Source organism: Oncorhynchus masou, chromosome 8 (genome assembly GCF_036934945.1).
Source record: "Oncorhynchus masou masou isolate Uvic2021 chromosome 8, UVic_Omas_1.1, whole genome shotgun sequence".
NCBI classification, from domain to species: domain Eukaryota; kingdom Metazoa; phylum Chordata; class Actinopteri; order Salmoniformes; family Salmonidae; genus Oncorhynchus; species Oncorhynchus masou.
The window spans coordinates 42,045,597-42,060,606 of NC_088219.1; the positions used below are offsets into that span (position 1 = coordinate 42,045,597).

The 15,010-nt window shown below is 43.0% G+C and overlaps 1 protein-coding gene across 5 annotated transcripts in view; it reads right to left on the reverse strand.

Annotated features, from left to right (window-relative positions):
• Positions 1-14,999, reverse strand: part of LOC135544679 (dual specificity testis-specific protein kinase 2-like) — a 32,193-nt gene extending 17,194 nt beyond the window's left edge. For 2 of the 5 annotated variants that reach the window (XM_064972475.1, XM_064972477.1), the window contains exons 1-2: positions 14,702-14,999; positions 14,124-14,248 (exon numbers count right to left, since the gene is read on the reverse strand). In XM_064972475.1, coding sequence (XP_064828547.1) covers positions 14,124-14,154 — 31 coding nt within the window. In that variant the 5' untranslated portion in view covers positions 14,155-14,248; positions 14,702-14,999. The remainder of the gene's footprint in view (positions 1-14,123; positions 14,249-14,701) is intronic. The other 3 variants (XM_064972480.1, XM_064972476.1, XM_064972479.1) reach the window with 3 other exon arrangements.
• Between the last annotated feature and the right edge of the window lie 11 nt (positions 15,000-15,010).

Genomic DNA, 15,010 nt, shown 5'->3' on the forward strand with positions numbered 1-15,010 from the left:
CATGTCTGTGTGTGTGTGTGTGTGTGTGTGTGTGTATGTGCATGTCTGTGTGTGTGTGTGTGTGTGTGTGTGTGTGTGTGTGTGTGTGTGTGTGTGTGTGTGTGTGTGTGTGTGTGTGTGTGTGTGTGTGTGTGTGTGTGTGTGTGTGTCTGTGTGCTCATGTATGTGTGAGTGCATGTGCGTGTGTAGATTCATGAGAACTAGCTGAGTTTGTGTGGGCTAAACTGTCTGCCTGAACATTATATCGTGTATGTGTGAGGGCAGGGGCGCAACTTTCACTTGGGACGGGGGGGGGGACATGTAATTCTGATTCCCCCTCCAGTTTTATAATTGGAATGTGATACAAAAAGAGGCAGCGGACCATGCAGACGTCTCCGAGCTGTTTGGAGTGTTTATCCCACTGGATAAAGATACATATACAGTACCGGTCAACAGTTTGGACACACCTACTCATTCAAGGGTTTTTCTTCATTTTTTAAAACTATTTTCTACATTGTAGAATAATAGTGAAGACATCAAAACTATGAAATAACACATGTATCATGTAGTAAACAAAATATATTTTATATTTGAGATTCTTTAAAGTAGCCACCATTTGCATTTGCCTTGATGACAGCTTTGCACACTATTTGTATATATATATATATACATATATATGTCCCCCCCAATCCTAAAACCAAAGTTGCACCCCTGTGTGAGGGTTTATTCGGACTCTTGCAGGGGTTTGCACTGAGTGGTCCTCTGGAGCATTACGCAAGCTCTGTCTGCCTGTGTAATTCCCAAGGAGAAATGAATGTGTGAGTACGACATGTCTGAGTATACGAGCTACTGAAAAAGAGAATGAGGTTGCGCTAATGGGAGTACGGTATGCACCCTGTATAAGTATGGAAAGACAGTGAGTGATAGATGGTAGTACGGTATGTACCCTGTATAAGTATGGAAAGACAGTGAGTGATAGATGGGAGTACGGTATGCACCCTGTATAAGTATGGGAAGACAGTGAGTGATAGATGGGAGTACGGTATGCACCCTGTATAAGTATGGAAAGACAGTGAGTGATAGATGGGAGTACGGTATGTACCCTGTATAAGTATGGAAAGACAGTGAGTGATAGATGGGAGTACGGTATGCACCCTGTATAAGTATGGGAAGACAGTGAGTGATAGATGGGAGTACGGTATGCACCCTGTATAAGTATGGAAAGACAGTGAGTGATAGACGGGAGTACGGTATGTACCCTGTATAAGTATGGAAAGACAGTGAGTGATAGATGGGAGTACGGTATGTAGCCTGTATAAGTATGGAAAGACAGTGAGTGATAGATGGGAGTACGGTATGCACCCTGTATAAGTATGGAAAGACAGTGAGTGATAGATGGGAGAGGCAACCACAGATGCAAGTTGGGTTAAGCGTTGTTGGACATGTGGAGGGCCACCCACCACTAAACAATCACCGAGCCACTCAGCCCTGATTTCATGAGAGGGCCAGAGAGGCAGAGACGGGGGACTCAAAAAGAACAAGGCCTTGTGTGGGTGATGTGATGAGCATAACAATATATACAAATAAACCTGATCAACAACAACAACCTTACACTGGCCAGCAGCACAGGCTGGCTCAGACTCAATTAGTTATTTAATACGCAATTTGCAAGTTGATATCACTCTCGTATGCAATACAGTTAGTCTAAGATCCTTATAGGAGATGCAACAAATGAGATCCGGTTGAAAATGGCTGGAATAGAGCATTTCCAAATAGGCCGCGTGGATGATAATTAATTTATGCTCCTGTGTCATGAGGCTGCATGGAGAGCTGGCAGGGTTTGGAATTGTGTTGATGGAAAGAAGCATCGGGTCCTGACTTTGTTGGGCTTTGCTGTGCTGGGTAAATAATTCAGTCTAGTGGAACTCTAGAGCTGCTGCTGGCTCTCTGCTCCCTCCCTCTCTGGCCCTGGGGTCACGACCTGTTGGGCTTTGCTGTGCTGGGTAAATAATTCAGTCTAGTGGAACTCTAGAGCTGCTGCTGGCTCTCTGCTCCCTCCCTCTCTGGCCCTGGGGTCACGACCTGTTGGGCTTTGCTGTGCTGGGTAAATAATTCAGTCTAGTGGAACTCTAGAGCTGCTGCTGGCTCTCTGCTCCCTCCCTCTCTGGCCCTGGGGTCACGACCTGTTGGGCTTTGCTGTGCTGGGTAAATAATTCAGTCTAGTGGAACTCTAGAGCTGCTGCTGGCTCTCTGCTCCCTCCCTCTCTGGCCCCGGGGTCACGACCTGTTGGGCTTTGCTGTGCTGGGTAAATAATTCAGTCTAGTGGAACTCTAGAGCTGCTGCTGGCTCTCTGCTCCCTCCCTCTCTGGCCCCGGGGTCACGACCTGTTGGGCTTTGCTGTGCTGGGTAAATAATTCAGTCTAGTGGAACTCTAGAGCTGCTGCTGGCTCTCTGCTCCCTCCCTCTCTGGCCCTGGGGTCACAACCTGCTGCTTCCATAAGGTCAGTCTGTGTGCATGTTTGGGGAGTGTGTGTGTGTACGTGTGTGATAAACTGCTGGAAAAGACTATGTAAGGAAACCACCCAGGCAGAGTTGAAGGTTCATCATGTAAAACATACAAAACACAGACTCCATCAGGAAGCTTTTCATGGTGTGGGACTGTAGATGTCTTCATGCTGAATGGCTAAGCGTCTTGGGCAGGGTGCTCTAAGCTCCTAATGCCGTGATCATTATATTCGTCATGAGAGACCTACAGTGGAAGTCAGAAGTTTACATACACTTAGGTTTTTCAACCACTCCACACATTTCTTGTTAACAAACTATAGTTTTGGTAATTCGGTTAGGACATCTACTTTGTGCATGACACAAGTCAATTTTTCCAACAATTGTTTACAGACAGATTATTTCACTTATAATTCACTGCATCACAATTCCAGTGGGTCAGAAGTTTACATACACAAAGGTTGACTGTGCCTTTAAACAGCTTGGAAATTTCCAGAAAATGATGTCAAGTTCTCAGAAACTTCTGATAGGCTAATTGACATCATTTGAGTCAAAAGAAATCAGCCAAGACCTCATAAAAACAATTGGTAGACCTCCACAAGTCTGGTTCATCCTTGGGAGCAATTTCCAAACGCCTGAAGGTACCACGTTCATCTGTATAAACAATAGTACGCAAGTATAAACACCATGGAACCATGCAGCCTTCATACCGCTCAGGAAGGAGACACGTCTCCTAGAGATGAATGTACTTTGGTGTGAAAAGTACAAATCAATCCCAGAACAACAGCAAAGGACCTTGAGAAGATGCGGAAACAGGCACAAAAGTATCTATATCCACAGTAAAACGAGTCCTATATCGACATAACCTGAAAGGCCGCTCAGCAAGGAAGAAGCCACTGCTCCAAAACCGCCATAAAAAAGCTAGACTATGGTTTGCAACTGCACATGGGGACAAAGATTGTACTTTTTGGGGAAATGTCCTCTGGTCTGATGAAACAAAAATAGAACTGTTGGGCCATAATGACCATTGTTATGTTTGGAGGAAAAAGGGGAGGCTTGCGAGCCGAAGAACCACATCCCAACCGTGAAGCACGGGGGTGGCAGCATCATGTTGTGGGAGTGCTTTGCTGCAGGAGGGACTGGTGCACTTCACAAAATAGATCGCATCATGAGGAATGAAAATGATGTGGACCTATTGAAGCAACATAATAATAATAATAATAATAATATATCCCATTTAGCAGACGCTTTTGTCCAAAGCGACTTACAAGTCGGCTGGGGCCACTACTTTTACATATGGGTGGTCCCAGCGGGAATCGAACCCACGACGCTTGGCGTTGCAAGCGCCATGCTCTACCGACTGAGCCACACAGGACCCCACATCTCAAGGCATCAGTCAGGAAGTTAAAGCTTGGTCGCAAATGGGTCTTCCAAATGGACAATGACCTCAAGCATACTTCCAAAGTTGTGTCAAAATGGCTTAAGGACAACAAAGTCAAGGTGTTGGAGTTGTCACAGGGAACTAGGTGTGTGAGGAAGGAGTCAGGCGCAGAGTTCCACAGAGAAAAGTGCACTTTAGTCCGGCACAAACAAACAAGCCCACAACACAGGGTGCAGAAATATATGGACCACCAAAAACACAGGTCCAGAACACAAACACACCTAACTAACGCACACACGTAACACAAAATTAATCCCGCACAAAACAAGGGCGGGTAAACCTACTTTAAATAAGGAAGCCCATCAAGCACACATATAGACAATAACTAACTAATAAGACAAAACAAACAGACAACGAAAAAGGGATGGGTGGTGGCTAGCAGTGACCACGACCGCCGAGCAGGGGAGCAACCACCGCCCCAACAGGCAGGGGAGCAACCACCTCCCCAACAGGCAGGGGAGCAACCACCGCCCCAACAGGCAGGGGAGCAACCACCACCCCACAGATTGTATTCCTTTAATCCCATGTACTGTACACATCTTGCTCCATTGTCCAGGTCACATTGCTCAGGTCACATTATCTCGTCAAGTGCCGGTGGTGGGAAGAGTCAGACTTAGGGAGTATCAATCAGACGTCAGTGACTGAAGCCTGATAGCACTATTACTGGATCCGTTTTCTGACAAACACTTGACCAACCAAAGACAAAATACAATCTAGGCCCAGCATTTCTTGAAGGGAATGAATAGATTTTTTTTATTTTAGCTTTATTTAACTAGGCAAGTCAGTTAAGAACAAATTCTTATTTTCAATGACGGCCAAGGAACAGTGGGTTAACTGCCTTGTTCAGGGGCAGAATGACAGATTGGTACCTTGTCAGCTCGGGGATTCGAACTTGCAACCTTTCGGTTACTAGTCCAACGCTCTAACCACTAGGCTACCCTGCCGCCCCAATAGATGGAATGGGTGAGAATGGTTCAGTACCAGGCTACCAGGCCAGGTGCCTGAGTACAGAACCACCTGATGTTCAAAGGCTCAGCTAATCCTCACAGCTCTGCCACATTCCACAACCCTGCCCAGGACAGCTACCGGAGACTGGCTAGAAACAGTGGAGGGCACCTACTATACAATGCAATGGATAGGATCTTACTTGGTTCTACACCAACTAAACAAACAATACCCATTAAAACAGTTTATTGAGGAGGAACTTTTCCCCTGACCAGAACTGTGTATAACACAGCAGCTTCGTGTGGGATTCAGGTTGTTTTCGGTTCAATTGTGTAGGCAGGCTTTTTAAGTAGATACGTTTCAAGTTAAAGTGCGCCCAGTCATGCTAGTTACTTTTTGTGAAGGATTAACCAGGAGAGAAAACAGGGCTTTAGGAGGGATCTCACTTAGGACGGGGGAGGGATCTACCTGTGTGTCATCTAGAACAATCCAAGATGTGAGAAGGCACAGCATCGCAGTGCTAGAGGCGTCACTACAGACTCTGATTCAATCCCAGGCTTGGTCTTAGCCGGCCGCGACTGGGAGACCCAGGCGGGGCACAATTGGCCCAGCGCCGTTGGGGGAGGGTTTGGCCTGCCCGGGATGTCCTTGACCCATCGCGCTCTAGCAACTCCTTGTGGCAGGCCGGGCGCGTGCTCGCTGACTACGGTCGCCAGCTGTACGGTGTTTCCTCCGACACATTGGTGCGGATGGCTCCCAGGTTAAGCGAGCAGTGCGGCTTGGTTGGGTTGTGTTTCGGAGGACACATGGCTCTCAACCTTAGCCTCTCCCGAGTCCGTACGGGAGTTGCAGCGATCGGACAAGACTAACTACCAATTGGATATCAAAAAAAGGGGTAAAAATAAAAAATAAAAATTTCCAAAGCTGGTCACCACGTGGCAGGGTTCAGCAAGCAATTGCGTGCCAGTGTTGTGGCACACAGGGAAAGGCTAACTCATGTGGCTAAGCCCCTAATGAATCGACTCCCTTGTCCATGGACAAACCCCCACAGATGACCTACGCACATTCATTCAGCTACTTTGCTCCAACTGAACAATCGACTGCAAACACACAAAAAATGTCCCGGGAGTGAAACACCACAGAGCAATAATATCAATTTAACCAAGGACGGTACATGGCGAACAGAAAGCACAGACAAAACGGACATCACTCCAATCTTATGAGCATTTCTCATTCCTTCTCTAAGTGAGAATGACTTCCAGATCTGATGAATGCTTTGTACCTGCAGAAAGGATACTGGGTAAGAGATCTGATCTTGTCATTAAAACGCCATAAGAGACTGGGCTGTTCCTCAGGCTCAGAGACAAATGACCACGGACTAGCATGACAGTCATATTGTCTTTGTCTAATGCACCGTGGATAGATCCGTAGGCTACCTTGCATTCCTCTTACAAAGGCTGATGCAAATCATTTATCCATATAATATTTCTACCAAGTGTGCTGATATTTAACTAAATCTTCAGGTATACTGGATGTGCATCCAGTTAGTGTAAATATCAATACAAAAATACAGTATGTGAATTATAATAATGTAAAGTTAATTTACTGAACTGAATCAACTGTACCCCCTCCCTTTACAGAACCTCCTGTACTGAAGGCCCACAATGCCTGTTCTGTTGTCTAATATTAATAACCGATTTATGACTTGTCATCCTCTGTCCTCGTTCAGGGGGGGCAGTAGCACAGTTCCTGTTCTTGCCCTGCTCCTGGACAAATCTAATAAGACCAACCACACACCACAGGCAACCAAGGCTCTCCAACTCTCTGATTCCATTATTATGATTATATTATCATGATTATTACTGCCAGATACATTTCAGAATCTCCTAAACGAGCCACAGAATGATGCTTTTCCTTACTACAAGAGATCCTACTCTCTGTGAACAATTTGAACTGAATTCAATGAATTCTAAATTATTAACAAAAATTCTGTCGATGATCCTCGGATTTCTTGGGAAGCCATGAATAAAATCACAATTAAAAGAAGATATCATACTCGGAAAAGATTTTAACGGATGTCAGAGTGTTCTCTAAACAAACACTTTTTTCAAACCAGGTAGCAACTACTCTTTTCAAAGTCACGAGAGAACTAAATCTATTGATAAGACAGAGAGCAGAATCTGCCATCCATCGAGTTAGACTCAACCATTACTTCCATGGTAATCGACCCAGTCGTCTACTGACCAACAAGCTACGCAGTATTGATCAATTAGTCAATATTGCAACAATTTAATTTGAATCAGGTGAATTACTATCAGAACCAAAATGTATTAACCAAAGATTATCCCCCATTTTAATAAAGAATTGTACTCTGATTGTAAATCCACACCAAGCAAGATCAAATAAAATAAAATGTTATTTGTCACATACACATGGTTAGCAGATGTTAATGCGAGTGTAAGCGAAATGCTTGTGCTTCTAGTTCCGACCGTGCTGTAACATCTAACAAGTAATCTAACAAAGATGTAGTCGTTTTCAAAAAAAAATATAAGAACTCCTCTTCTCTCAACTGAGGAAGCCGGCTGGAAGCCCAAGCCTCCATGAAATCAAACGGCCATATTGGATAGCATGAATAAAGACAAATCACCTGGTTGTGATGGTAATTCCTCCTGTGGTCTATTTAACATGTTGGAAACAATTAGCTCCACTGTTACTTGAAATCATTAACTCAGCCGTTCACAACGGTTCATTTGGAAGAGACGTAAATATAATAAACTAATTTTGCTGTTATATAAAAGAAAGAAGGTAAGGATGCCGCCTATCGTTGATAAACACAGATTGGTACATCTGGACTAAAGAGGATTTGTTAAAAAACTATTATCCTCAGATATCCTCCATCATGTATATCTTACATGCTTCATCAGAAATCAAAGCTCCTTTGGGCAGTCCTCTTTCTCCACGCAGAAAAAGCTTTTGATAGACGAGAATGTTCGTATCTTTGGTCAGTTTTGGAACATATGTGACTTGGCTCCAATTGTATTCATATGATTAAAATACTATATACCAACCCCTCAGCCATAGCAATATAAAGGCAACACATGCTTTGTTCCATTCAGAATAACTATAAGTATCAAGCAAGGTGATCCCATCTCACTTTTGCTCAAGTTATTAAAAAAATCTAACCAAATCTGCCCTATGGAATCTCTACTTATGGAATCCCAATAGATGCCCATTTTAAATATTAGGGAATAGATATTTCCTTCCTTAGATAAAAACCATTGCCAGAAACACTCAATTCAATTTGGCCTCATTTGATGGACTAATATCTCAGTTGCTCTAACCAGACAAATATCTTTTGTCAAAATGAATATATTGCCACGGTTGAATTGCTGTACTTCATTGCTTCCCTTATCTCCCCGTTCTGGCTTTTGGGATACAATCCATTTAAACACGACCCGCAAAACAGCTCAATGTCAACAGTGAAGAGGCGACTCCGGGATGCTGGCCTTCTAGGTAGAGTTCCTCTGTCCAGTCTCAACGTCAACAGTGAAGAGGCGACTCCGGGATGCTGGCCTTCTAGGTAGAGTTCCTCTGTCCAGTCTCAACGTCAACAGTGAAGAGGTAACTCCGGGATGCTGACCTTCTAGGCAGAGTTCCTCTGTCCAGTCTCAATGTCAACAGTGTAGAGGCGACTCTGGGATGCTGGCCTTCTAGGTAGAGTTTCTCTGTCCAGTGTCTGTTCTTTTGCCCATCTTAATCTTTTCTTTTTATTGGCCAGTCTGAGATATGGATTTTTCATTGCACCTCTGTCTAGAAGGCCAGCCTCCTGGAGTCGCCTCTTCACTGCTGACGTTGAGACTGGTGTTTTGCGGGAACTATTTAATGAAGCTGCCAGTTGAGTACTTGTGAGGCGTCTGTTTCTCAAACTAGACATTCTAATGTACTTGTCCTCTTGCTCAGTTGTGCACCGGGGCCTCCCACTCTTTCTATTCTGGTTAGAGTCCGTTTGCTCTGTAATTTCTCAGAACAAGAATAGGCTGACGAGTTTCAGAAAGAAAGTTATTTTCTCTTTCTATTCTGGTTAGAGCCAGTTTGCACTGTTCTGTGAACAGCAGAGGTGGAAACTTTCCGTGGGAATAAACAGAAATATATGCTAATTAATATTAATACCATTTAAATGTAGATATTTCTCTTTGGATATATTTACCATATCATATGCAGACAGAAACAAACATTTTACATCATCACAAGTAGACATAATTGCAAATTACTAAATCCTTCCAATATATATATTTTTTAATTAAATGAGTTGACTCTTCACATGGGACGACTTCACTGAACAACAAAAGAAAGGGAATATTGAATGATCCCCAATATCTCCCAAAAACTGTTTCAACATGTGCAAAATGATAATCCAGAAACAAAAGCTTTGGTTGTCTTCCTCTCAGGCTTCCATGTCTTCTCCCTGGACCTCCTCAATGTCCACCTCTTGAACATCAGACTCTGAGGCCTCATCTTCACTGTCACTTTCCAACCTTGTTGATGAAGGCTTGTTGTCAGGCTCAAAAAGCCTTAAATTTGCCCGGACGGCCATCAATATTTCAACCCTTATATTGGTCAGTCTGTTGCTTTGGTGTGTGTGTCCCCAAACAAGGACCAGTTGCGCTCTGAGGTGGCTGATGTTGGTGGGATTTGGAGGATGATGGAGGCAACAAGGGAAAGAGCCTCAGATCCACAAAGTCCCTTCCACCAGATGGCTGATGAGATATGTTGGCACGACTGCCATATTGCATCTCCATCCCAAAGCCCTTGCTGGGAAGTGTACTTCGCCAGACTGCCAAGAACCTTGCCCTCATCCAGGCCAAGGTGGAGAGACACGGTAGCGATGACACCATGGGCCTTGTTGATCTCTGCACCAGTGAACAGTGAAGTGGGCAGGGCAGTACGGATTTCTTCTCTTACATCTGCAAGCAGAGTCTGAACATCAGACAGGATGATTGGTGGGGGTGTCCATATCGGCAGACTGTGATATGGCCATTTCTTGGAGAGACTCCTTCCCCTCCAGGACACTGTCAAACATGATGACAACACCAGCCCCACGGGTGTTGCTGGGCAGCTTCAATGTGGTGCTCTTATTCTTCTCACTTTGCTTGGTGAGGTAGATTACTGCTATAACTTGATGACCCTTCACATACCAAACCATTTCCTTGGCTCTCTTGTAGAGTGTATCCATTGTTTTCAGTGCCATGATGTCCTTGAGGAGCAGATTCAATGCATGAGCAGCACAGCCAATGGGTCTGAAGTGAGGGCAGGAATCCTCCACTTTAGACCAAGCAGCCTTCATGTTCGCAGCATTGTCTTTCACCCGTGCAAATACCTTCTGTGGTCCAAGGTCCTTTATAGACTGCCTTCAGCTCATCTGCAATGTAGAGACCGGTGTGTCTGTTGTCCCTTGTGTCTGTGCTCTTGTAGAATGCTGGTTGAGGGGTGGAGATGATTTTGTTCATTATTCCTGGCCCACGAACATTCGACCACCCATCAGAGATGATTGCAATACAGTCTACTTTCGCTATGATTTTCTTGACCTTCACTTGAACTCTGCATCCAGCAAATGAGTAGATAAGTCATGTCTGGTTGGAGGGGTGTATGTTGGGTGAAGAACATTCAGAAATCTCTTCCAGTACACATTACCTGTGAGCATCAGAGGTGAACCAGTTGAATACACAGCTCGAGCAAGACATTCATCAGCATTTCTCTGACTACGTTCCTCCATTGAGTCAAAAAAACTTCTGATTCCCGGAGGACCATGAGCTGTTGCTATCGATAAGGTGTCTGATTCATCATTTTCACCTCAAATAAAAGTAGAGGGACTTTTGTCAGAGGTTGCTTGTTGTGAACACTGAGGGAACTTTATGCACTTGGCCAGATGATTCTGCATATTTGTTGCATTCTTCACTTATGATTTGGCACAGCATTTGCAAATGTACACAGTGTTTCCTTCTACATTAGCTGCAGTGAAATATCTCCACACATCAGATAGTGCCCGTGGCATTTTCCTGTTAAGATTAGGGGGAAAATGAGTAAATTAAAAATACAATTCCATGTACAGATAAATAGTTAAACAGATAGATTAAGCAACTCCTTTGTAAGATAGATGTTTTAAAATGAAACATGTATGGAAACAGGTGAATTAACACTCCTCAGTTAGCAGGCTCAAGCGAGCTAAAACCCACATGGTAGCAAAAACTAACTAGCAGAGACTGTTAACAAGTTAGAAATGATTTAAACACACTTTGCCCTAGGCTACTATTTACTAGTTAACAAAAATCATGTATGTCATATAAAATATATTCACCCCACCCAGTATTGTAATCAAAACTTACCAGAAAGCATGTTGTCCTTGGCTCAGACAGTGTGGTAGTGTGGGCTCAATAGCATCTCATTAGTGTGCATGATCTTGAGAATTAGCTGTACATGTGATGGAAGAATGCACTGTGCATGCAGAGGGTTGCAATTCCATTGAATTGGGGATAGCAACCCTAATCTACACACAATACCTCATAATGACAAAGTGAAAACAGGATTTTTGAAATGTTTGAAAATGTATTAAAACCCAGAAATACCTTATTTACATAACTATTCAGACCCTTTGCAATGAGACTCGAAATTGAGCTCAGGTGCATCCTGTTTCCTTGATGTTTCTACAACTTCATTGGAGTCCACCTGTGGTAAATTCAATTGATGGGACATGATTTGGAAAGGCACACAGATGTCTATATTATGTCCCACAGTTGACAGTGCATGTCAGAGCAAAAACCAAGCTTTGAGGTCGAAGGAATTATCCGTAGAGCTCAGAGACAGGATTGTGTCATGGCACAGATCTGGGGAAGGGTACCATAAACATTCTGCAGCATTGAAGATCCCCCAAAACACAGTGGCCTCAATCATTCTTAAATGGAAGAAGTTTGGAACCACTAAAACTCTTCCTAAGAGCTGGCCACCCTGCCAATCTGAGTAATCGAGGGAAAAGGTTCTTGGTCAAGGAGGTGACTAAGAACCTGACAATCGCTTTGACAGAGCTCTAGAGTTCCTCTGTGGAGATGGGACAACCATCATGAAGGACAACCATCTCTGCAGCACTCCACCAATCAGGCCTTTATTGGTAGACGGAAACCACTCCTCAGTAAAAAGCACATGACAGCCCTCTTGGAGTTTGCCAAAAGGCATCTAAAGATTCTCAGACCATGAGAGACAAGATTCTCTGGTCTGATGAAACTCTTTGGCCTGAATGCCAAGCGTCATGTCTGGAGGAAACGTGGCACTATGAAGGATCTGAATACTTCTCAAAGGCACAGTAGGACTACTTTTGGAAAGCTCTTATTCTGAGCCATTAAAAAAGTATGGTCCACAGATGTAATAGAATCTGAACAACCCTGTTAACTGGAACAGAATATGGAAATATATGACCTTGGCATCCCGTAATCCGAAATATTAACTTAACTTAATATTAACTTAAATATTAACTTAAGTTTGTTCACAGACTGTATTTAACACCAAGGAAACGTTTTACGATGAGATTGGCCCCAACTCCCAGCTGTTCACTGTGTCCCCTAAATCAGGTAAGCACATTCCTCCATATGTTGTGGGAGTGAGTGCCTGCAGTTGAATGTGTCTGGGGAAAAGTTACTAAATTCATTCACAGTATGTTACTTACTGAGTATAGTTTATTGAATCTCTCAATCAATTAGAGGTGATTACTGCTGGCAGGCAGCAAATAAGTCTTTGATGTTACTTACTGAGTATAGTTTATTGAATCTCTCAATCAATTAGAGGTGATTACTGCTGGCAGGCAGCAAATAAGTCTTTGATGTTATTTACTGAGTATAGTTTATTGAATCTCTCAATCAATTAGAGGTGATTACTGCTGGCAGGCAGCAAATAAGTCTTTGATGTTACTTACTGAGTATAGTTTATTGAATCTCTCAATCAATTAGAGGTGATTACTGCTGGCAGGCAGCAAATAAGTCTTTGATGTTACTTACTGAGTATAGTTTATTGAATCTCTCAATCAATTAGAGGTGATTACTGCTGGCAGGCAGCAAATAAGTCTTTGATGTTACTTACTGAGTATAGTTTATTGAATCTCTCAATCAATTAGAGGTGATTACTGCTGGCAGGCAGCAAATAAGTCTTTGATGTTATTTACTGAGTATAGTTTATTGAATCTCTCAATCAATTAGAGGTGATTACTGCTGGCAGGCAGCAAATAAGTCTTTGATGTTATTTACTGAGTATAGTTTATTGAATCTCTCAATCAATTAGAGGTGATTACTGCTGGCAGGCAGCAAATAAGTCTTTGATGTTACTTACTGAGTATAGTTTATTGAATCTCTCAATCAATTAGAGGTGATTACTGCTGGCAGGCAGCAAATAAGTCTTTGATGTTACTTACTGAGTATAGTTTATTGAATCTCTCAATCAATTAGAGGTGATTACTGCTGGCAGGCAGCAAATAAGTCTTTGATGTTACTTACTGAGTATAGTTTATTGAATCTCTCAATCAATTAGAGGTGATTACTGCTGGCAGGCAGCAAATAAGTCTTTGATGTTACTTACTGAGTATAGTTTATTGAATCTCTCAATCAATTAGAGGTGATTACTGCTGGCAGGCAGCAAATAAGTCTTTGATGTTACTTACTGAGTATAGTTTATTGAATCTCTCAATCAATTAGAGGTGATTACTGCTGGCAGGCAGCAAATAAGTCTTTGATGTTATTTTTCCTTTTTTTGAGGGGAAGCCTACAGGTTTTATAAATGTATGATTTGAAATGGATAATGTGCCTGTATCTCCCCCAACAATAAATAACAAAACAAAGAAAAATTGAGGGAGATTACTGCATTGTTCAGAACTCCAAGGTGATTAAAGTTGGAATTGCAAAATCAGCAGCCAGTCAAGGTGGAATAATTGACCAATCATGTTATTATCCAGTTACTACGGTAAACACATGATATTTATTACGGTACAACCTATTTCTTTCAGCTCAAGAAAATTAACTGATTACAACACGCGTTTAGATCTACTTTATCACTGTGACTGGCTTGGCACAATCTAAGTTTAGTTGACATCATTAGGCAAGCCCTACTTCAGTCGTCTAAGCCCTTGAAAAATGTGACGCGCCTGCCGTGCTGATGGATAACATAACATTGTTCTACTCTGGGGTGCACAGATACAGGATTAAAGAGTGTACTACTTACTCCATCGATTCAGTAAGCTATTCATATGCATCTTGTGATGGATGGACAGGAGGGTTGCACAGTCAGTCCCACAGTGTTTGTAAACACACGCAAGACCAGCAGAAGTTAGTGCCTTTGTCCAGCAGCTGAGAGAGACCAGACCACAAACATTATGAACACAAAGCCACAGACGGGAGACAACACAACTACGGGTGATTAAACATGCAAACAAGTGTCACTGTCACACCACAAGATACACATGAAACATTCCACTATTGGTGCTAAAACTATTATTGCACTTTCAGTAGGCTGCTTGTGTAATCTGGATGACATAGGGACCTATAAGAGAGCACCCGTTGCATGTTTCAGCGCTTATTCGTGCATTATCACGTTACGGGTCTTTACGTTACAGACGAGGAAACTATGCATTACCTGCCATAAAAATGTCTACTATTTTAGGATGGCAGGCTTAATAAATGTGTCAATGATGCAATAAACAGCTGATTTATATTACGTAACATTTCTAATTATATTGGGATATGATTTCATTCTAAACTTCACCTATCATTCGAAGGTGTGGACACCTTAATACTACTTACTGCGGCAAACTGTTGTATAGTTGACCGTTTTCTTCAATGAACTTCCCTGGCTGCGTCGTAGATGAAAATCAATATTTCCCCATAGAGGTTGCGCCAGCTCCGCAACACCTTTAGCGCGTCCATGCGAGTGTCTCACAGAGTTAACAATGCCTCAATCAGTCACCGTCGGGTTCAGTTGTTGTGCAGAAACTGAACCCACGCAGGTTGATGAAATCAGATGACATGTATGCCATATCTGTTGCCTCCCTGCAATTACATGACACACTGCCCTTCAACCAACCGGTCACTCGGTGAAAAGTGAAACCAATG